The 23837-nt window shown below is 49.0% G+C and overlaps 1 protein-coding gene across 1 annotated transcript in view; it reads right to left on the reverse strand.

Annotated features, from left to right (window-relative positions):
* Positions 1–21708, reverse strand: part of B3GALT9 (beta-1,3-galactosyltransferase 9) — a 30600-nt gene extending 8892 nt beyond the window's left edge. The window contains exon 1 of the mRNA XM_086919344.1: positions 21349–21708. Coding sequence (XP_086775470.1) covers positions 21349–21708 — 360 coding nt within the window. The remainder of the gene's footprint in view (positions 1–21348) is intronic.
* Between the last annotated feature and the right edge of the window lie 2129 nt (positions 21709–23837).

A 23837-nucleotide genomic window follows, 5' to 3' on the forward strand; every position in this document is an offset into this window, starting at 1 on the left:
ATTAAAAGGGCAATTCAACTAAAGAGCTATACAAAATCATAAAAGAACTATGCAAACCTACCTGCATATCTCAAACGTTGCACCCTTCAACAGAAAACGGTGAAATGATTAGCAACTTCTTCACAGACAAAGTAGAGAAAATCTACTTAACATTCAACCAAAACATCCCAGTGGCTCCCACTAGCATGGGAGATTCAGATACTTCCCCTAGCAATCACGCCAAACTCAATAGTTTCCCCCCAATTTCAGAAGCAGAAGTTGCCAGAGCCATGAATGAAGTCAAGTCTGGATCCCCCCTTGACCCCTGCCCACATGTTATCTTCAGACAGATCATACCCACCCTCACCTCAGCCATTACGCAGCTTTTTAACAACTCCTTAGAAGCAGCAATCTTCCCTCAGACATGGAAGCAAGCAATAGTAACCCCACTATTAAACAAGCATTTACAATGCAATAGGTCTCGCATTATGAAAGTTTGAGCTATTGGTCTTGTAAATGACAATTTTTTTATTTATGTGTTGGTTTTGAAAATAGCTAAATTAATAGCTTTGTAATTTACAATGCCAATAGTTATAACTTTTGCAAATGTGACACCTATAGCATTTGTAATGCAACATGTTTTGTAATTACGTGACTTAGATGTATTGATATTACAAATAACAATGGCTTTTAATTTTTTTAAATAATTTATACTTAAATAAAAGTGATAGTAATTTATTATGGCAATAGCTTAAACTTTTTTAAATAACTTTTGTGAAGATTATGTTCAGTGTATTTTATTGTGATGAAAATCCAAGAACAGAAGTGAAATAATAACATCTTTTTGTGACATTTGTAATAAAGCTTGAAACATTGAGAGAACATATTTGAACCAGTTGTTGAATGGTTGCACAGATTGATGCTGTGATGGCGCGGAGTGATGTTGTGGTGGCGCTGAGTGATGCTGTGGTGGTGCTGAGTGATGCTGTTGTGGTGCTGAGTGATGCTGTGGTGGTGCTGAGTGGTGCTATGGTGGTGCTGAGTGATGCTGTGGTGGTGCTGAGTGGCGCTGTAGTGGTGCTGAGTGATGCTGTGGTGGTGCTGAGTGGTGCTGTGGTGGTGCTGAGTGATGCTGTGGTGGTGCTGAGTGATACTGTGGTGGTGCTGAGTGGTGCTGTGGTGGTGCTGAATGATGCTGGGGTGGGGCTGAGTGATGCTGTGGTGGTGCTGAGTGATGCTTTGGTGGTGCTGAGTGATGATGTGGTGGCGCTGAGTGGTGCTGTGGTGGTGCTGAGTGATGCTGGGGTGGCGCTGAGTGATGCTGTGGTGGGCTGAGTGATGATGTGGTGGTGCTGAGGGGTGCTGTGGTGGTGCTGAGTGATGCTGGGGTGGCGCTGAGTGATGCTGTGGTGGTGCTGAGTGGTGCTGTGGTGGTGCTGAGGGATGCTGTGGTGGCGCTGAGTGGTGCTGGGGTGGCGCTGAATGATGCTGTGGTGCTGCTGTGGTGGTGCTGAGTTATGCTGTGGTAGTCACATCATGTTCACATTTAGACAAGTGTTTCAGAGGGTTGAAGTAAGATGAGCAACCTGCCAGAAACAAATGGGGAAGAAAGGAACTGACAGGGAAAAAGCTGCGGCAGCAATTTAGGGCATTAGATCAAGAGTGAAACAAGCCCAAAGAGGAGAATATACTATTAAAAGGAAACACTCCTATAATATAAGTAGAGCTGTAACAGGCGAAGCGGGCCATGAAACCTCGCAGCTTCCTCTTTGATGTCACACGGGCTTGTGAAGTTTTGGCCACAGGTAGAGAATGTGACATCACGGCCTGTGCTGGGACTTCTGAGTGTGGGAATCCAGGTTCTAATCTCGGCGTCGGCTTGCCTTGACGACCTGTGATTCTGGGCAAATCCCGTTATCTTCCAGTGCGTACAAAAAAGCGAATGTGTCCTTGTGTAATGTAACTGGTGCCATGTTAAGCATTCCAATAGCTTCGAGTTCAATTTGCTCTATATCAAAACTGCTAAAACACAAAACAAACTGCAAAAAAACAAGTATTGGGCAGGCTGGAAGAGCTGTAACAGGCGGTGAATCAGCGCGTTTTTTAGAAAGCCAAAGCGGGCCATGAAACCACGCAGCTTCCGCTTTGATGTCCCACGGAAAGAGGAGAATATACTATTAAAAGGAAACACTCCTATAATATAAGTAGAGCTGTAACAGGCGGTGAATTAGCACATTTTTTTTAGAACGCCAAAGCGGCCCATGAAACCCAAGTATTGGGCAGGCTGGTGGCCTGAGAAGCGTCCGTGAAGCAGGGGGCGGGACAGCGGAATCCTTTGAAGTAGCTCACGGCCTGGCGGCCGTGAAAGTGAATGCAATTAGGGGGGAGGAGAGGAGAGGCCAGTGCGCACTGCGCATGCTGGGGAAGCCTGTGGGAGGGAGGCTGATGGCTTTGATGTGGGGAAATGCGCGTGCTTGTGTTCATGTGATTTCACGTGAACTGTCTTAAATCCACCGAATGGTTTGTGAACCTATTTTGCACACTACAATTCTCCCCTATCCATTCCTGCGGAATGGGATAGGCTCGACCGTAAAAAAACAAGGAACAGATGTGACAAACCCGGTCAACTATAGACCTTTCTCTCAACTACCTTATCTCTCCAAAGTATTGGAGAAGTTGATCAACAGACAGCTGTCCAAATATCTAGAGGATATAAATCTAGTAGACTCCTCCCAAACGGGATCAGGGCCACCAATAGCACAGAGGCTACATTGCTGGCCGTCACAGACAATATCAGAAACCTCCTGGCCCAAGGCAAAGCGGTGGCCCTGATCCTGTTGGACCTGTTGGCGGCGTTTGACACGGTCTTCCACCACCTCCTACTAGAAAACGTACGGAAGAAAGGAATAAACGGAAAAGCCCTAGAATGGCCTAGTTCCTTCCTGTGCAATAGAACCCAAACTGTACAGCTAGGAGCCTTCTCATCTAAACCCAAACATCTGAAATGCGGTGTCCCGCAGGGAGTATCCCTCAGCCCCACACTGTTTAATGCCTACGTCTCACCTTTGGCACAAATCAGGAAAAAATGGGGCTTCGCTGTATGCTCCTATGCGGATGACACACAACTAACAATCACCATCAGGAAGGAGCATGAAGACATCAAAATGAAACTTATCAACTGTCTTACTGAAATGGCTAACTGGATGGCAGACCACTGCCTAAAGCTAAACGCAGAGAAAACTGAGATCCTGCTCCTCCGGGGAGCCGAACATATCTGGGACATTTCCTGGTGGCCCTCCTCCTTAGGAGACGCCCCTGCACCCAAACACTGTGGCAAAAATCTGGGCGTAACCATTGATGACAAACTATCTATGCAGGCACACATACAAACTCTATGTGGGAAAAGTTTCGCTACCTTGAAGCTCCTAAAAAGGCTGTTCTCATGGATCCCGCTGGAAAGCAGGAAAACAGTCACACAATCCCTGCTAGTCAGCAGGTTGGACTATGGCAATGCCCTCTTTGTGGGCATGCCAAATTATCTATTCAAACGACTGCAGGTGGTGCAGAATGCCGCCGCAAAACTAGTGTGCAATAAGGACAAATATAGCTCAGCAAAAGACTCCTTAAAGCAACTGCACTGGTTGCCCATGCGTCAAAGAGCCTGCTTCAAGCTCCTTGGACATGCCCACAGGACACTCCACGACACAGGCCCCATAATCCTCCAGAACAAAATATGCTTTTACACTCCCACCAGATTACTAAGATCACAACACCTCGCTCTGGCTGAAACAAAAAATATAAACAAATCTAGAACGGGAGGCCATGCCTTCTCACACCTAGCAGCACAGCACTGGAATGAGCTTCCAATTGTACTCAGGCTGACCAAAGACTACACTGTCTTCAGGAGAAAACTTAAAACACATCTTTTCCCCAAAGACTGGTATCTGATCCATCACCCTCGCTGACTATACTCATTACCGCAATCCTTAGCGCCGTGATATCCCCTGGGTTGAATGTTGCGCTCTATAAATAAAAATATAAATACATACGTAAAGGTTGTAGAATGTCCCTTGCAGAGGGAAGGTATGGCCATCATTTTGCCCACATTTAGTATCAGAATGACCCACAATACTGCTGACTGACAGAGTGTGATGCACACTAGTCGGTTACAGTGCTACACATTGCAACACACCAAGTACTTGACATCTGTGTATTTATGTATCTCCGTCTTAAAACTTGCACAGTACAAGGATTCATGTTAAGGCAAAATGTTTGAGGCCTTATATTGGGCCTACTAAGTAGCTTCACCGCTTTAATGATCAAATAAATGACATTTTCACCAGGTGAAAACAGGTATAATAGAGCACCTTAAACATACCATAATGCATAATTACAATGCATTAATGGTGCAAGGATTTAAACATGATGGTGATTGACAAACACTGTTCTATAGTTATGACATCAAATGCCTTATGCTTTAAAACCCTTTTGAAAGACACATACAGTTAAAAGGCCCATGCACACAGGCGATGCTGCACATTTATAATTGCAAAAATACATTACCATGTACTTGCCTTGTTAGGCCACCAGTGGCCCTCATTTGTAGAGGTTCCCCTTATTTTAGCAAAGTTTAAACATATTTGATAGTCCTGAGTACCCTACCATTGTAAAACAAGAATAATGCAATGCCCGAAGCAGAGGATGGCATGGTTGGCACAATACATGTTCGTACTGGACAGCCTGCACTAAAGCTCCAAGTTTAATTCCCGAGCACTGTATCTGCCTGCCCCATCCAATCCGGTTACTGTTGTCATGTTGTTCACTAATACAAGCAACATGAAAGCAGCATCAGGATTGATTTAGTTGGTGGGGGACATTATTAAACATCTCTGCTGGACCACGGAGTGCATTAAGGTGGACAGGCAGCGGTGGCAATGAAGATGAAAAGAATGCCTTTTCCATTCCACTCATCGGAGCCTTCAACCAGCATCGGTGCAGCCCAGCCTGCAGGAAGTCGCAAAAAGTAACAAAGTTTAGCAGCAGAATGGCGAGTGGCATTGTGGACTGGGCGAGGAGCGGGCTGTACTCCCACCAGTACATAACAAACGCTTCTACCGAAGGTGGAGCCAGCAACCAAGAGCCCCAGAATGTAATGGGTGAGGCTGTTGTTACACAAGCCTACACCATTCATTTTATAGGCCTGGAAGAATAAATGTCTGGGTAGGCCCCACCCAAAAGAAATCCTGGGCCTTATTTATGAAGGTCTTGCGCCACTTTTGCGTCACTTTTAAAATGGGAAAAAGTGACGCACCGGTGGCGCAAGGCCTTCATAAATAAGGCCCCCTGTCTCTTACCTGCAGGTTGCGCACACTCTTGTGCAGCCGATGGTAGCGCAACAGATATATCTCACTGGTCTCTGTAAATACTAAATGAGTTTAAGACTCCATACCAGTATCCAGTATGCACTATGTCTATTTTTAGAGTTTAATATACTTTCCGTTCTATGCACTGCAGACCAGGGTCCCAAAAGGCTTTACAGCATAGAACACACCACACACAAGGAAATATATAGATAGTTATGAATGGAAAGCATGTGGCATGTTCTATATGGATGACACATAAAGCATTATTACAAAGCGAGTTAGTGAGAGGTTTATCTCCAGGACTGAGCCTTTGGCAGGAGGACAAGTAGCCATTAGCTAATAGTGGCGGCTCCTTCTCTAAGGCAGAGGAGCGTCGCCCCACTGTTTTTCAGCAGTGTGAATAAAGGAAAAATAAAATGATAATAACTGGTTAATATAATTTTTTTTTCCTGCTGCTGCAGTTTTGTGGGGCAGGTCAGAGCAGCTCTGCTCTCAGAGCAGGGGGAGAAGTGGGGGGCACTATGTAAGAACGCATGAATGTTTGGCATGTCGTATTGGTACAGTCATGCGCACTTTGCATGTACTCCACCCAGGCTCCCAATCCCCGCATGAGCACGGAACCATGGCACCCAGACCAATGGCAACGCTACATTCCAGCATTATGTTTAGCTTAGGGGAGTCTGGGTGCTTCCTGGGTGCTCTATTCTTGTTCCCGTGAATGGAGAGACACGGAGAGACACCGGTGGAGAGATGCGGCGAGTCATGACGCAGCGAGACACGGCAAGGAAGTACGTTTATTTATTTTTTCTTTACCCCCTCTAGCTCTTGCCCTCCGCCCTGCCACCCCCAATCCGGGCCAGCCACCACTTAGCTAAAGAAACAAAGCCTCCGTATTTAAGCTGCAGCGACTCATCCCTACTTGGAGGCAGTAGTAAGCATGAGCGGATTTTGCGGATTGGCAATCCGCGAATTTGCGGATTTGCAAACTCGCAATCCGCAAAATCCGCGAATTCCCGCGAATTTGCGGATTTTTTTTTTTTTGTGTTCGCCCGTGTTTCTGCCAGTTCGCGAGGGTTTTTACAATTTCGCAATTTGCGAACTTACCTGTCGGGTCGCAAGTTTTGCGAACTTGTTGTTTCTACGTGTCCAACCTGTTTGGGACACTCTTCTTCATCACTGCCACTCTCTGTCACCACTGCCACTCTCTGACTACTCATGCCACCCTCTGGCCCACCCATGCCACCCTCTGTTTCATCACCACACCCTCTGGTTGTCCAGTGTACATTATTTTTGGCAAAGCAAAGCACACCTTCCCTGCCTCAAGTGACCTGAATTAATTTGGGGCTGATTAATGTGTCACAGAATATTTTTTTAGCTGGCACCTGCTTCCTTAGTGCGCCCTGATTAGTGATCTTTTGCACTTGCTAAGTGCTTTCATTGTTGCAAAATTAGTTACAACACCTGCCCTGCCCCAACTGACAATAATGAATTAGGGGCTGATTAATGGATTTTAACTTCCAGCCTGGCTCCTGCTTGTCTCCCTTAGCTGTAATTCAGGACCTTTGTGGCATATGTGTAACTATTCTGAGGTTCAGAGCAGGGTCACATAATAGTTGCAACTGGCAACTGAACTCTGGAGGGGCCCCTCAGGAAGCACTACAGGAAATGGCTACTAATGATGAGCCTGAACTTTTGAACCTGGTAAGTAGTTACTTTCAGTTTTGCTAAAATCGTATTTCTGCAATTTCGCACTTATTCGCGGGGCGCGAACTCACGCGAACAGTGCGAGCAGTGCGAGCAAAATCCGCTGCTCGCGGATTTGCGGATTTTTCAGGAAATTCGCAAATCTCGCGGATTGCGGATTTCCCGAAAATCCGCAAAATCCGCGAGCGGAACGGATTTTCCGCCCATGCCTAGGCAGTAGAGGCCTTGGCGAGCCTGTGCTGCTGGTGTGCATGCAACGCGACGTCTCCTTCGCCTATTCAGTCTGTTTTATTATTTATAGAACAAAATGTCACAAATGTTTTTCAAAATTAAAAACAGTTGCACCAGTAAAGTGCCACCATTACCCAGCTGAGGAGGTGCATTAGGAGAGCCAGGGATGCAGGGTGGAATCTGAACACAGACCTCAAGTGAAAGATTCGCATTGTCCGACTCACCAAAACGGCATGCGATCCATCGTTTGACTGCTGTCTCTTTGTGGTTGGCTCAAGGACAATAGGTGCACGCTGTAGGCAATGGGACCCCCGGCCGGCCAGGGCTTGCGCCACAGCCAGTCAGAGACCGCCACTCCTATGTAAAGTCGACCCCTGCTCGCCCTCTAGGTAACGCGGCGCGGGCAGTCAGGCCTATCTCGGAGGACATGTGTGAAGCATTTGCGAACGCACCCACCAACAACAACATCCCGGGCCTCCCACAAAAGGAACTCCACACCAAGTATATATGAAAATAGTCTTTGTATTAAGAAGGACACATAGGAACATACACTTTACAATGTGCTCAAGGCACAGCAGGGGTTACAAGGGAAAAGGTACAGGGCAGGGCCAAGGGACCACTGCCAGGAAGGTGCACATGATGGAGTCGACATTTAGAACATATTACAACTGGGAGCTTCCTAGAACTAGCAGTAGAACTCACTCTGATCAGGGATCACATACAGGGGACATCGGGTATTCAGGAGGGAAGGGACAAGGTACACAACACAACAGAGGTACCTGTAGGAAGGACACATAGAATAACTCTCAAGGAGCACAATTAAAATTTAGCTAGTACTCTCAACAGGCCACTGGCCTTCGGGGGCTAGGACGCCCAAGGTCTCAATGTCAGGGTAGGCTGCAGGTAGCCTACCATAAACCTAAACGTGGCAGCTGCCAATGAAGTGCTGGACAGCTGTAGATGATGGGGGCATCACGTTGGAGCCTCGCAGGCTTCGGAATATTTAGGCAGCAGGGGGGAGCCTCACGGGCTCGGGGACAGATGTGCTGGGGCTGAGCCTCGCAGGCTCGTAAGGGCAAGAGACAGTGGTGGAGCCTCTCGGGGTTCTGGAAATTAAGGGGGCCAGAGGTGGAGCCTCGCCGGGCTCGAGGGACGAAGGGGCCAGAGGTGGAGCCTCGCCGGGCTCGAGGAACGAAGGGGCCAGAGGTGGAGCCTCGCCGGGCTCGAGGAACGAAGGGACCAGAGGTGAAGCCTCTCAGGGGCTCAAGAAACGAAAGAGTCAAAGATGGAGCATCGTTGTAGTCCTTCCCGGACTCTAGAACCAAGGGAGAGGGCCGCGCCGATCCACAGCACTCCCCAGGGCAGAGGAGCGACCCGTAGCCCGCCCGCACTCACCGGCTGTTAGAGGCGGCGGCTTCACGGGGCCTCAGCTCCTCTCTTCTGGGTTCCTCGGTGCGGCGGTGGCGGTGCTCCCTCCTCGGGGAAATCACAGGACTTCCGGGTGCGCGTGGGGAAGCCCTCAGGGTCGGGCCAATCCCTACGCGGCTTAGCAATGACGTCGCCGGAGTCTCGGCAGCCGGGGCCAATGAGCATGCGGCCTGCTTTCTCCGGGGCCGCCAATGGCAGTGCGGCCCTGGATAGGGAGGCGGGCGCCGCACCTCACAGGCGGACTCCGGCAGCGGCGGTGACGATCTCAGGGCAATGCCGGGTGGGCACCGGTTTGGGTAGAAGGGACAGAAATCGAGGTGGGCACTCGATGGGAACAGCGAAGTGTCCCCATGCAGGGTAGGCACCTGTCATAGGGTGTACGATCAGCCAGCAGCGGCTTGGCCCATCACGGAAGGAAAAATAAAGCGCTACCCAAGCGTTAGGTCAAAGATGACGCGCTCCCAAGCGCTAGTAGGTCAGGACCAGTGCTCCCAGCGCAGGTAGCAGGAATACAGCGCTCCCAAGCGCTATAGGTCAGAGAAGACAGCAAAGTCCAGCAAAGAGTCCAGGAACTCAGGGGGGGGCACAGCAGCTCCTGGCAGGGAAAAGGCCATCAGCAGTCCAAGAGTAGGGCAGGGCCCAGGGAGGCAAGCCAACCCTGAGCCCAAGCAGCAGCAGCCCCTGGTAGATTCAAGTTGAGAACAAGAACAAGTCCAGAGTGTCACAGCACCCTTTTTATACACACATTCTTGGTCTGAAGGGGCAGGCAGGGGGAGAACCAGCTGGAACTGGTTATGGGGGGATTCTTTACACTGGCCAGGCTAGGAACATCAGCCGCACCCCAGGGGGTGGAGCCAGCATTGTCTGGGGAAAACCCAGCCTCATTCATGACACTCAAACCAGACAGTCAATCCACAAGCAGACCCAGGCTCACTCCTCCCCTCACATCAGCATGCTAAACACTCCATTCACCACCGGGGCAGACCCTCCCAGATCCTGGGAGCCAGGCTCACCAGCCAGCCTCGTCCAATCATACGCCAGGCACACATTTCACAAATATGCCAACTTCCAAAAGGGGGACTTCTACACTAGACACACTCATACCACATATACCGTTGCGCAGCATTCAATCTCACGAGTTCATACATACCAGACTTGACCCTGCACACCCTACGCATCGGGAACTACCGAGGACTCATCCATTCCCCATGTATTCCTATGGAAGGGTAGGTCGCTCTCTCTCTTCCCACGCACTCAGAGGGGGAATCACCATCCCCAGGTTACATATACCATAAAAACTTCAGGGGCGGACCTGCCAGACGGGCCAAGTCCAACACACGCCCAATCATCTTTTATTTAGCAATTGAAAAGACTTATGTCATTGACCAATGGAAAAATTATGGTTTCATTTTATGCCCCGCCATTTTCGAGCTTCACCAGCCACCACTAGCCCTGTTTGTTTTTTGTCACAGGCAGTGCAATCGCTGTATCTCAGAGGTCGCAGGGGCAGTGCCAGACGTCACAAAGGGAAAGCCAGGGGTAGCAATTCCGACCACTGGTAACACCTAAATATCATCCATGTGATACCAGTTAAGTATTTTGCAACACATTTAGGCCCTGAGCCATAAATGGTATGATGAAAAAAGACAGGGTACTTTTAAATGATATGAGCTTTAATAAGAAGTCAGTATAATAATTTCAATATTGCAATGGTCAGGCAAATCAGGGGATTGGATGTTACCAAGTGAGTGTATCTTGGTCTTTAATAGGCTGGAGACTGCTCATCAACGACAGTTCAATGCCCGGATGAAGCCCATTACAGTAATCCAGTACAAAAGGCGGTGGTGATGGATGGAGCATCTGAACCAATCAAACACTCACACCCAGTCAACAGATCTGGGTTTAATCCATCATCGTTCCTTAGCCCACTCCGCCACCCCAGTTCAGACATGGCCATATGCAAATCAGCCTGACCCAGTGCCTCATGGGAACAGTCCAGCCCGAACTGCCAAGTCATGCCTTCCCTGGACCGGAAACAAACTTCTGAGGACCAGTTTCTGGCATTGATCTGTTGACTGGGTGTGAGTGTTTGATTGGTTCAGATGCTCCGTCCATCACCACCCCTTTTGAACCTCTTTGTTCGCCATAAGTTTGCAGGGTATGCTCAGACATGAGTCCCTTGCTCAGTTTGCCACTGGGTTCAAGCAAGCCTGGCTGAAGACGGCTGCAATGCCAGAAACCGGTCCTAGGAAGCTTGTTTCTGGTCCAGGGAAGGCATGGCTTGGCAGTTTGGGCTGGACTGTTCCCATGAGGCACAGGATCAGACTGATTTGCATATGGCCATGTCTGAACTGGGGTGGCAGAGTGGGCTAAAGAACAGTGATGGATTAAACCCAGATCTGTTGACTGGGTGTGAGTGTTTGATTGGTTCAGATGCTCAGTCCATCACCAACCCCCACCACCCCCTTTTGTACCATTACAGTAATCCAGTCAGAAGCCACTGTATGGCAACTGGGGCACCTTTAGCAGCTACATTGGGGTGTGTTTTTTGTGAACATCCTTTATCTGCAACTTGGCAGATAAAAGCTCATAATTAAAGATAAAAGCAAGAAAGAAGGATGAAATGACAGAAAAAGGAAAGAAACATGGACAAGTGGATGCATGAGTGGGAGAAAAGATGGGTGATTAGGTGTGAAAGGATGGTTGGAACAGTGGCAGAAAGGATGGGTGGATGAAAGAATGGGTAGATGAAAGGATGAATGGGTGAACGGATGGGGTGAAAGGATGAATGGTAAGTGGGTGAAAGAGTGGGTGAGTTGAGAGGATGAGTGGGTAAAATGATGATTGGGCAAAAGGATGGATGGACAAGTGGGTGAAAGAGTTGATGGATGAGTGGGAGGAAGGATGGATGAATGAGTGGTTGAAAGGATATGTGGGGGATCGGTGGATGGAAGGCTGGATGAATGAGTGGATGAAAGGATGGCTGGGTGATGAATCGATAGATGGGAGAAAGGATGAGTAGATGAAAGGATGGGGTGAAATGATGGATTAGTGGGTGAAAGGATGGGTGTCAAAGGATGAGTAAGTATAAGGATGGATGTGTGTAGGAGGAGTAGGCGAAAGGATGAGAGGCTGGATGGCTGAAAGGTTAGGTGCATAAGTGGTTGGGTAAATGGATGGATGAAAGATGGCAGAGTACATGAAAATCTGGGAAGATGAATGGAGGACTGGATGGAAGGATACATGGATGGATGGATAGATTATTGGATGGATGGATGAAAGGATAGCAAAGCAAATTAAAATCTAAGAGGACAGATGTATCGGTGACTGAAAGGATGGCAGAGTAAATGGTAATCTGAGTGGATGAATGTATGGATTGGTGGGTGAAAGGATAGCTGAGTAAATGGAAAACTGACAGAATGGATGGGTAGAGGAAAGGATGACATGATAAATAGAACTCTGAGAGGAAAGATCGATGGCATAGTAAAAGGATTTTGACAGGATGGATGGAAGGACAAAAGGATGAATTGATGGATGAAAGGCTTAAATGATGGATGTGTAAGGAAATGGCTGGATGGCTGGATGAATGCAAACATAGATGATGGATGTCTTAAAGGATGGATGGTTAAAATGGTGGCAGATTGGATGATTGATGAAAGAACGAATGGATGCCAAAATGTAAAGGTGAACTGGTTGATATCAGACTGTGAATTGAAGGGTGAAAGGATAAATCGATAGATGCTTGGATGGAAGAGACAATGTACCTCTTCTAGGGCGGTTCTTCTAGTGAGGTTCAGGCTCAGGCTCACTAGCTTTGCTTTCTTTGTGCCATCAAACCTTTGGTGTAAAGTGGGTGTGTTTTCATTTTCTGGCTACTCCCTTGAGTGGCACAATGACCACACAACGACCATCAGATGAGAAGAAATGGAGACTGGGCCCTAATTCCCATAAATAAACTTTTCCGGAAAAGAAGTAACTGTGGTAACCTGGCGCAATTCTAATAATTTCACCAATGTTATCACAGCATGATTAGCACGTGAACGGTTATGATATTTACAGAATCACTCTTAGGTCTCTGGTGAATACTTCAGTTTTGAATTGCCGTAATGTCTGTGTGTTACAGTTGGTTGGTGTTACATCCTGAGGTTGAGTAAAAGGGTAGCACTCATAATGATGTCAGGTATTAGAACCTTGAGAAAGATCATTCTTATATCATTGCATCATCTCCACCACCAACATCACAATAATCACCACCACCGCACTAGTCATCATCACTCCCATCACAAATACCATCATTGGCTGATTGGCCCAGGGAGCTTTTTTCCTTTAGGCCACCTTGATCCTGCGGGAGCGAGTGCTTTGATTGGTTGCCAGCAACATGAGATAAATGTTGCTTGTAGCCATTACAGAACGCAGGGACTTAATCCCCTGTCCTGAAATTATAAAAAAAATAATATAAGGGGGCAGGGTAGGGATACAATGCCCCCTAGGATCTGTAGAGGGGGGGGGGGGGGGGGCGGAATCCTCCAAAGGGGCCAAAATTGAAAAAAAACCAGAAATCTCTGTAGCGGGAACAAACAAAATGAATGCCCGTGGGTACATTCTTTAATTAAGTGGAGGGTTGTGTCGCCCCTCTCTGTCCATGGGACCCCATTCCCCAGGGCCCAATTTATGTAATAAGGGGACAGGAGATAGCTTCTCTTTACTTTTTCTAATTATATTTGGCCCCGGGGGATGGCTCACGGAGGGAGTTTGAATGTCTCCCTCCCTTCCCCTTAAATTGTGGCCTCTGAGCCCAAGTAGGCTTGAGAGGGGGCTGCATGGTTCGTCCCCCTCCCATTTTTTTTATTGTATTTGGTCCCAGGGGATGTGGCTCTCTGCCCTTTTAAGGCTCAAAATAGGGGGATGCACACCCCCTCACCTCAATATATATGTTTTGGCCCCATGGGATGGGGTCCTTAGGACTATAAGGCCAACCCTTAGCTGCGCACAGTAGAGGCAGAGTGCAGTGTGGGGTTAGCAGCCTGCTGGGGGTTTGGCCACAGGGCAACCCCAGAGATTCACCCTCTGCTACATATGGGCAAAAGCGTGCGGTTGGCTGCCTGCGGGGAATTGGAAACAGGGCCTGGTTAGAACAAAGGCTCTGCGGCTAACCCCCTGCCACGCACGCGCAAAGGACATGCACAGCATGAGGTTGGCTGTCTCTTGGTTGTTGCCTGCGGGGAGCTGGATGTCACCAATGATGTCATTTGAGATGTCATCAGTGATGTCATAAATGATGTCATAGAACATGTCATGAGTGAGTGATATAATATGTAAGGTTATAAGCAGTGCATGGCGGGCGCAAGTTATAGTTAGCTGTGCTATCTATAACAGGTACATTTCTGTATTGTTTTTAGTTCAAAACGTTAATGTTGTCACTAACATAGTCTCCTAACTATAATGCCACTTTAACCTTTGTCTTTTTCAGTGAATTTCTATGTTTTTTCAAAACAAAAACAGATCTTGTTATCAAACCGAACTATTATGGCACTTTAAACTGTTTTTTCAAAATAAAAATTTCCTAAATCTGAAATATTTTTATTTATTTAATCTTGTTACTTAATCATCTGTCTCCATTATTTTCTGTGGGAATGTTTTGCGGTATCCCTGAGAGGTTCTGCGTTGTGCTGGACTTACTTCAAAGCTGCGCTGTTTTGGTTTATTTTCGGCTGTAGTAACTTTAGAAGTTTAGTTTGTGAACAGCAAAATGCTTTCTCCTCTTTTGTGGTTGGGTGTCTCTATTTGCATGTCCCTCCCTGAACACTTCTTTACCTCTCCCTGAACCCCTACCATTCAGGAGTAAATACTTTCCCTGCTACAGTCACGCCACCTGCCCTTCCTACTTTTACTACAACTTTTGGGTGGGAAATCTCCGCACATGAGGCAGAGATCTCTGCACTGACCAGAAAAGAGTGGCGCGGTTGAGGTCTCTTCGCATAGTTTAGTGAATTGCAGTGTATGATTAGTACTACTACAGCACTGCTTTCCACAATAAAAAATGAAGTTTGTGAATAGGGCTCTATGGGCCCAATTCAAAGAGGTAAGCATACGCGTTTGTGTACATTTACTTTTGTTTGCTATTCACAAAGGGATTTACGAATAGTATATTTATGAGTGTGGAGTCTCCACACATAAGAAGACCTGTGTTTTTATGTGTAGAGACTCCGTGCTCGTAAAGATGCTACTCGTAAATCCCTTTGTGAATAGCAAACAATCGTAAACGTACACGAAAGTGTATATTTATCTTTGTGAATCAGGCCATATATCACTACTAAAGCTAGCTTTAAGGACATTAATGCTAGCTGTCTCTTTTCTTGTTGGTTATTTCAGTCACTACTATTAGATACTCTACAATACTGTTTGTGAGGCACGAATTATAAGAGTGAAGTAGAGCCCCACACTTTAACATTTTTACACAAAATGCAGATGAAAAAGTGATTCCTGTTTCCCCATAAAATTCTTCCACAAATGTATTTGAAAAGAGCCAAATGTTTGTATTAGTGATGCACAAAGTTCATTAATGGTCATAAAACAACTGTTATTCCACGGTTTTGTTCCATAATGTTACAGCAGTCCTTCTTCACATATATAAACATTGCAGCATGTAGTGGACATCGCTTCCTCCATTCACCTCTCCATGGTATATGCAATGCTACTTCATTGCAATCCTTCCCAGTTCGCCATTGAGATTAAAGCGACGGATACTATGACCCTCTCCGCAAGTGGCTCAGTGATCTGGGGTGGAGGTACTGGGGGACAACCAGTTGGACCATGAGATAACTCTTATGAATGACAAGTTATTTGAAATCTCTGGGGAAAGTTAAACAGTTCCACAGAACTTATAATTCCAACGGGGCTGATAACTGCAATAACCGCCCCCACTGGCGATAAGTAGCCACTCACAATTAAGGCATAACTCTCTTAGATCCACATAATGACTATCTAGGTTTTTCACCTCAATCTATAGCACCTCTGTTTTTTAACTTAAGGCACTATCATATTTAAATACTAGAAGACAGGGGTTTATCCCATTGCATTTTCGGTTGTACGGCAAAGGCTCTCTTCACGTTGCATAAAAACAGAATTATGCACGACCATGGACACTTCAATGACCATACTTTGGGTTGTGTGTGCCAGCAAATTGACATATTTCCTCGGATGGCGAGCCACACTCTGGCAAGATGCTCAACTGGTGCACAGTGAAGCAGGGGTGGCTGCCCTATTAGGGTGCTGGAGCATCGCCCCCCCCTGCATTTTTTGCTCCCTCGTCTCCTCCAGATGTAAATATAAGATTTCGTTTTTTTCCCACCCAGCCACCGGCAATGCTTTCATTTCAGGCCTGGTGCCAATAAGCATAAGTGAGAGCGCAGGGCGGGCAGGGGTCGTTGGGAATTTACAGCGGGCATGGTTTAAAGTTAAGTGCACATTTTGGGTTGACCGGGTGCCTATCTGCATCCAACCCGGCATGCGCACTTAATGCTTTGCCTTTGTGCAACATTAGTGAGGCGGGGGGAGGGGTTGCTGCTCCAACTCCTCGGTCTCTTGTGGAGTGCTGCGTTTCTCTGCTCCAGCCAATCCTGGCGTTGCTTCTATGCTTTTTGATAACATAAACAGCAATGAAGCAGCATCTGGACTGGCCCAGGAGACACAGGCAGGCCGCTCTGCTATTGGAACCAGCCATGTTTGAATTCAGCGATGCCGACTTCCACAACTTTCTTCTGTGCATTCGGCCTTGTCAGAAACAAAGAGGATGTGTTAATGTGGCATTCACAGTGCTTAATTTGAGCCCGTGGTTTCTGGTGCTCGGCACCAGCACTTAAGTGCCAGCACAGGGGTTTAGACAGTCTGCCACATGGTGGCGATGTCTGGCTAATTTCGTTCTGAACACAGCGACAGCTGTTTATTAGTTCAATTTACATTTACAGTGAATAATACCTGCTTCCCAAACCATTCTTACAGCTTTGAAGGCCAGGAATAGTTGGAATCGTCACACTTGTTAGAGTGTGATGGTTAGTAGTTGTGTTTGTACTGTCATTGGCAGAACAAACTATCCTAGGAGGATAGGATGGATAGGTGTGACGTGGGGCTTCCTTTTGCTATGGAATTCTTTTACCTCAAGGCTGGGTAATGGCTGGGGCAATGTCTGGTGCAAGCTGTTCTGGCCTACTGATGAGAGCCCCGGTACTTATTCTTTTACAAATTAAGCACTGCCCTAACCTAGTGAATCTTGCCCAAAATTCTGTGAATATTCAATGAGGATTACAGTGCGCCCATGTGTTACAGGCGGCTGTCCATACTATACTCCCGGCCTCTTTAAAAGGAACTATCCTCACACTACAACAGGCTGTGAAGGATGGGGCTTCATCCTCTCAGTGCCCCTGAAATGAGCGAGATGGAGATTGTTCTTCGTAGTCCCACAGGATGTCTTAGCCACCTCTGGTAAAATGTCTCGTTGCATTCGTCCGCGCAGATTTGTCCTGGGTTTCAAATATTCCCTCTTTATTTTGTTTTTATTAGTGACTTGTTCTCGGTCTTTCTTCTGGTTTGACTGCCAGGCTACTAAAATGCAGTGTTTCGTTCTCTGTTTCGATTCATAATTGTCAGTTTTATTGCTTCAGCTTTCCCCGTCATCTTTTGTGAGCAGCTGCTTTTAGTCGGCACTTCGCAGTCCCTTTAAGTGGCGATGGAAAGACACAGAGGAAGGGAAGGAGTTCTGAGAACAATTTCCAGGGGGTTGTAGTGACCCCGCTTCAGCACTTATCCCTGTAGCGTTGACTCATCGATAGGAAGTGAGTGAGGACGTCTGGGCTTTGATTGACATTTCACCATCACTGCCAAAGAGCACATTCCCTCCTCCTAATAGAGATGGGCCAAGCTTTTGAGAAATTATATTTTCAATAGGATGTTGCTAGTGGGGAGCTGGAAGGGCCGGGGCAGTGTTAGGAGCGTGTCCTATGACGTCGATTGGGTTTTATGTCAGAACACCCAGGCAGAAATCGATTTAGCAGCCTTCCCACTTCCAGGCATGTTCAACATAAGCACTTGGTGAGGCCCTGTGTTATGGGAATGGTCTGAATGCATGCAGGGATAGTACCAGTATCATATAATTGGCCACATCCCACAAGCCCACCTACACCTGGCACGGATTTCCCAGTTGCAGCCAGAGCGGTGGGAGGCTGTAGAGAACTGCAGAAAGCATTCTATGAAATGAGTATGTGCTTTGTCACAGGGGATGTAACTGGTGGTCAAGCAGTTTGGGGAACACTGTCGCAAATATATTACTAAAGGATTGTGTGCAAACATATTACTACAGGATGGTGCTGTGGTGCACTCTCATTCACATAAAGCACATTTCCACTGGAATGGGCATTACATTTTAGCAATAATGCATTTCTACTGATAATTTTATAAAGCAATGATTTGCCCACTCTTTAAAAAAAAAAAAAAAACTCTCTGGAACCTCCCTTATGCTAGTAAGGCTAGCTCACTTTCCTCGCTACGTAACACTTATCCACGACTTTTATGCCTCACCACTTTCAAATGTCACCAGCCGCCATTGTGAACAGGTGATGGGCATGTGACCACTCAAAGCTGTACCTCTGCTTAAGCACAGGTTTAGACATAACCCTCGCATGTGCCTACTCAGTGGGTCAACCGTCTATACTTACTTGCCGGTCGGCATCTGCATACATCCTCCATCTCCTCCAACACTCCTAGCAAATAATGTCAGCCAACAATCTCAGTTCTTGGTGATGGTCATTGTTGGCCGCAGATTTATTAATATCAATAATGATTATTGATAACAATATTAATAACATATTAATAACATACTGGTTGTACAATCTTCATTTGCGAACTTTAACCATAAATCATGCACATCACATTACAGTTTATGACACCTTCCCCTGGTACAGGTGTCTGTCTCTCGTGCACCCATCAGTTCGTAAATGGCACTTGTGTACAACCAGTTCTTAATCAGTTTCTTGGTGTTCCGGTAGTTGGTTGGCCACACCCCTTTTTGGGTGTCATGGAGGGGAGCTTCTTTGCCTGGAGTTAGGTCCCCAGCTCGCTACCATTTGCGCCCTGCCGTCCGGCCGGGTCTGGGCCGCGAGTGCCGTCTCCGTCTTTTCCTCCCCTCCTTTGTGCGGCCACGTCACCCTGCCGTGCGGCATTGAAAAGTGAGTGGCCCTCCTCCTACACACCGCCCACCGGTGTGTTTGGTTAGCCAACGATTGTAGGATTTCCGCCAACGCTTTCCCCACTGTCCAGCACTGCGACTCTGCTGTTCCTCAGGTGTGTGTGGGTGGGCTTCAAACGATGTCGTTGTCGCGCCGCTCTCCCAGCTCCTTCGAAGACGTTGTGCTTCTGGTTGGGGAGCGGCGGTGTTTAAATCCCCTTGAGCCCCCTACGGGCTTCAGGTGAACCCCCTTTGATTGGGGGGTTCAAAGGTAGCGAGGTTGGCCATTGGTCGCCCCCCATGGGCGCCAAGGTCACGAGGTCACTTCCTGTCGGGGTGGCTGGTGCGCACCCCGCTTCCGCTGGTCCTGGCCGCTTCGGGGCGCCCAGGACCAGTTCCATCTCCCCCTGTTGGCACCGCGTGGGTTATGGCGCCGGCCCTTGAGCCTCCCCCACCCTGCGGGTGGGTGCGGCGGCCTCTGCGATAACCCTCGCATGTGCCTACTCAGTGGGTCAACCGTCTATACTTACTTGCCGGTCGGCATCTGCATACATCCTCCATCTCCTCCAACACTCCTAGCAAATAATGTCAGCCAACAATCTCAGTTCTTGGTGATGGTCATTGTTGGCCGCAGATTTATTAATATCAATAATGATTATTGATAACAATATTAATAACATATTAATAACATACTGGTTGTACAATCTTCATTTGCGAACTTTAACCATAAATCATGCACATCACATTACAGTTTATGACACCTTCCCCTGGTACAGGTGTCTGTCTCTCGTGCACCCATCAGTTCGTAAATGGCACTTGTGTACAACCAGTTCTTAATCAGTTTCTTGGTGTTCCGGTAGTTGGTTGGCCACACCCCTTTTTGGGTGTCATGGAGGGGAGCTTCTTTGCCTGGAGTTAGGTCCCCAGCTCGCTACCATTTGCGCCCTGCCGTCCGGCCGGGTCTGGGCCGCGAGTGCCGTCTCCGTCTTTTCCTCCCCTCCTTTGTGCGGCCACGTCACCCTGCCGTGCGGCATTGAAAAGTGAGTGGCCCTCCTCCTACACACCGCCCACCGGTGTGTTTGGTTAGCCAACGATTGTAGGATTTCCGCCACGCCGCAGGGAGGCTCACGTCTTTCTGCGGCTCCCCCCTCTGCCCCTTGGTTCGTGGCCACCTACCTTCCCCCTTCTCTTGCTCCTTTTTTTTTTTTTTTTTTTTTTTTTTTTTTTTTAACGACAACCCGCGAGCGTCATTGCGCCCCACAAGTTGCCCCAGAACACCTCCATTCCCTTGTCGGACAGATGCACCCCATCTTGTCCATATAGCTCTGGGCGGCCTGGGTGGATGAGGCCGTGCCGGATTGATTCCAGGCCGTTTGTTGAGCAAAACTTGTGCATGGCGATATTTAACTTGCGCCTCGCGTTATCCACCGCTTTGTTGGAGTCGGCACCCCTCCAGTGCCTCCTGCTGATCATCTCCGACCACACCACTGTCGTGGTCCCCAGCCATGCCGCCGCTTTGGCGATGTCCTTCTGGATGGCTTGGCCCACCGCCTTGCGGCCCAACCGCGTTAGGTCGTTCCCTCCTAGATGTATGATCAGTACGTCCGGCAACCACGCTGAGTCTGCCATGGGGCCGTCCAGGGTCGGTAGCAACTGCTCCCATCTCATGCCGGGCCGTCCGATCCAGCGGATGTATGTCGCCTTGGGTCTGCTTTCCTGGTGCCCGACTCGCCTCCACCAGGACTCCATTCTGGATACAAATGAGTGTCCTACGACCCATACCAGTTGTGGGCGTCCTCCTGCCGAGAGAAAATGCTCGATTAAGGTGGCTGTCTGCGCACCGGGTGTGGACGAGGGAGGGGCAGGAAACCCTGCCGTACGGCATCCCAAGGCGGCTGCTCCCCCCCCCCCACTACCCCTCTCCCCTTTCTGTTTCATTCATTCTTTTTTTTTTTTTTTTTTTTTTTATATGAGATGCGGGCGTATGTAAGACTTGTAGGCCTTGGACCGCCATCTGCCCACGGCCTGGATCCTGCCCTCTGGCATGCCATACTGCGATGCCGAGGTCGCCGCCCCGATCCTGAAGGAGTGCGGGGCAAATGATGTTGCGTGGAGCCCCGCCTTACTGAGGCCCTGGCGCATTACGGCCGTGAACTGGAACCTGCTCAAGCTCTTTCCATCCTGGTGCACAAAGAGGGGGCCATCCCCCGCCGGGCGAACCGCCATGTATTGAAACAGCCAGCACACTGCGCAGCGCCCCACCTCTGGAATACAATGTAGGCGTATCGTCGCCCCTTTTCGGGCCCTATCCGTTTTGGATTGCCTAAGTGTGAGCTCCACAGCTTTTACCATCGGCTTGATGTCCCTTGCCTGCAGGCAGCGCTGCGCCGGGCCTGACCTGTTGGGGGCCACTATTTCGCTTACCCGAAATGCCCCAAAGAAAGCTGTGGTGAACGCGGCCCCGAAGAGTAGCCGCTCATACCTGTCTGCAATGATGCTGGATAGGGCGCTAAGTAACCGACCCAGCTTGTCATAATCAATGGGGCGTCTGGCGTCCTTCTTGGACCCCTCGATTTTCCGCCAGCCTTTCAGGGCTGCTTTGAGGTAGACAGTTGCCGTGGGGTCCTCGCCTGTGTGGAGCCTGGCAAAGTATGCAATGGCGGCCAGGTGCGCCTGTGCCCAAGACCTTGTTTTCTTAGCGTCGAATGCCCACTGTACGAATTTCTCCACCGCTGTGCGCACCCTTGCTTTGTCTTCCAGCGACTCTATGCCCCCTATTCTCATTACTGTGGCCGCGTATTTCTTGTATCTCCTGTGAGCCTCAGAGGTGAGTGAGTGCCCTATTAATCTGGACAAGTCAACCCCCCCAGGTCCCACAGCTATGATGGAAAGGGGGTCATCACCTCGTCCGCACCGGGTAGCAGTTGTTTGAACCGTGTCATCTGTGACCGGGATAGCGCATCGGCGACCGTGTTCTCTGTCCCCGGCACGTGTCGGGCCTTCAGCTCCAGGTTCCCCTCGAGCTGCAATTTAACCAACTCTCGCATTAGCCTCAACATGCCCGGGCATCTTGCTGCGCCTCTGTTAATGGCCTGCACTACCCCAAGTTATCCGACCACAAGGTGAGCTTCAGGTTCCTTATCTCTTTTTTCCATACCGTCAGAGCCACTACTATTGGGAATAGTTCGAGGAACGTGATGTTTTTTGTGAGCCCCTGCGCATGCCACCTGTCTGGCCACTGGCTGGCACACCATCTGGTCCCCAGGACCGCCCCAAATCCCAGGCTCCCGGCTGCGTCTGTGTATAGGGATAGCTGATCCGCTGTTACCCAACCCTCCTTCCAGATCAGCACGCCATTGAAATCCTGCAGGAATTCGTCCCATACCTGTAGATCCTGCCTTACACCCGTGCTCAGCCGGATGTGGTGGTGCTTGTGTGTGACGCCAGCCGTTAGCGCGGTGAGGCGCCTTGAAAAGACCCTGGCGGGCGGGATGACCCTCGCCGCAAAGTTCAGCCTGCCTACCACCCCCTGGATATCCCTGAGGGTGGCTTTGCGCCGGCCCCGTAGTTTGGCTATTTCTTCCCTGAACTCCTGCACTTTCTCCGGGGGGAGCCTGGCGGTCCCCGCCGTGGAGTCCAGCTCTATGCCCAAGAACGTCAGTCTAGTCGTTGGGCCTGTCGTCTTCTCCTTTGCTATGGGGACTCCGAGTGTTTCGGTCAGGTCCTCGAACGCCGCCAATGTACTGGCGCACGTCGGGGCTCCCGCCGGTCCTGTGAACAGGAAATCATCCAGGTAGTGCAGCTTCCCGCCCCCCTGATGCCTGTCGTGGAGGGCCCATTCCAAAAAGGTAGCGAATTGTTCAAAATAAGCGCAAGATATGGCACATCCCATGGGCATGGCTTTGTCAACGTACACGCCCCCTTCCCATTGGAAGCCGAGCAGGTGGAAGCTGGTCGGATGTACCGGTAGTAAGCGAAAGGCGGATTCGATGTCCGCCTTGGCCATGAGGGCCCCCTTTCCTGCCGTTTTGACTAGTGCGATCGCGTCATCCACTGACGCGTAACCCACAGAGCATGCTTCCTGGTCGATGCCATCATTTACAGACCCCCCCTCAGGGTATGACAAGTGGTGTATCAGCCTGAATTGGCCCTTTTCCTTTTTTGGAACCACTCCTAGGGGGGAGATGACTATTCCTTCGCACAATTCCTGAGGGAGGGGGCCCTCGATTCTACCCAGGCTCTTCCCCTTTTCTATCTTCGCGCTCACCACCCGGGGATGCTGCCTCGCTGATTGTAAGTTATTCGCTCCCGTTAATGGCAGTGGGCCTTGAAACGGGATGATGAAGCCTTTTTCAAAACCCTCTACTAGCGTCCTGGCGTCTGTTTTGTTTGGGTACCTGTTTGCTAAACTGCGCAGCTGTTGTGTATTAATGGGGGACCTAGCCAGCTGGCACTGTTGAACGTTTACTAGTGTCCTGCCCCCACTAGCCTTCGGGCTAGTGCTTCTTGTGTTTCTCTTTCTTTTCGCTCTTTGTTTCCCGCTTGGAGCCTTTGCATGTCGCTGCAGCGTGTTTCCCCCCGCAGCTTGAGCATGCATGTTGGAATTTGCACGAGGAGCCCCATGAACAGTCCCCCGCATCGTATCTCCAGCATATGGCCTTGGACGCGGGGGGGAGCTGGACCGCCCAGAGGAATGCTTCTGGTAATTTTTGTTCTTCCCCTTGTGGGACGAACTCCGAAAGGACTGGTCGTATTTCCCCGTCCAGGCTCTCACTTCTTTGGCAGCGAGCATTTTATGAATAAAACCTGAAACGTCCTCCTCGTTCCACTCCATCTCTGGGTGCCTCTGCATCTTTAACCTGAAACCCTTATCATATTCCAACCATGCATCCCCGGGGAATTGCCTCTGCGCA

This window comes from Lissotriton vulgaris, chromosome 5 (genome assembly GCF_964263255.1).
Source record: "Lissotriton vulgaris chromosome 5, aLisVul1.2, whole genome shotgun sequence".
In the NCBI taxonomy this organism is placed as follows: domain Eukaryota; kingdom Metazoa; phylum Chordata; class Amphibia; order Caudata; family Salamandridae; genus Lissotriton; species Lissotriton vulgaris.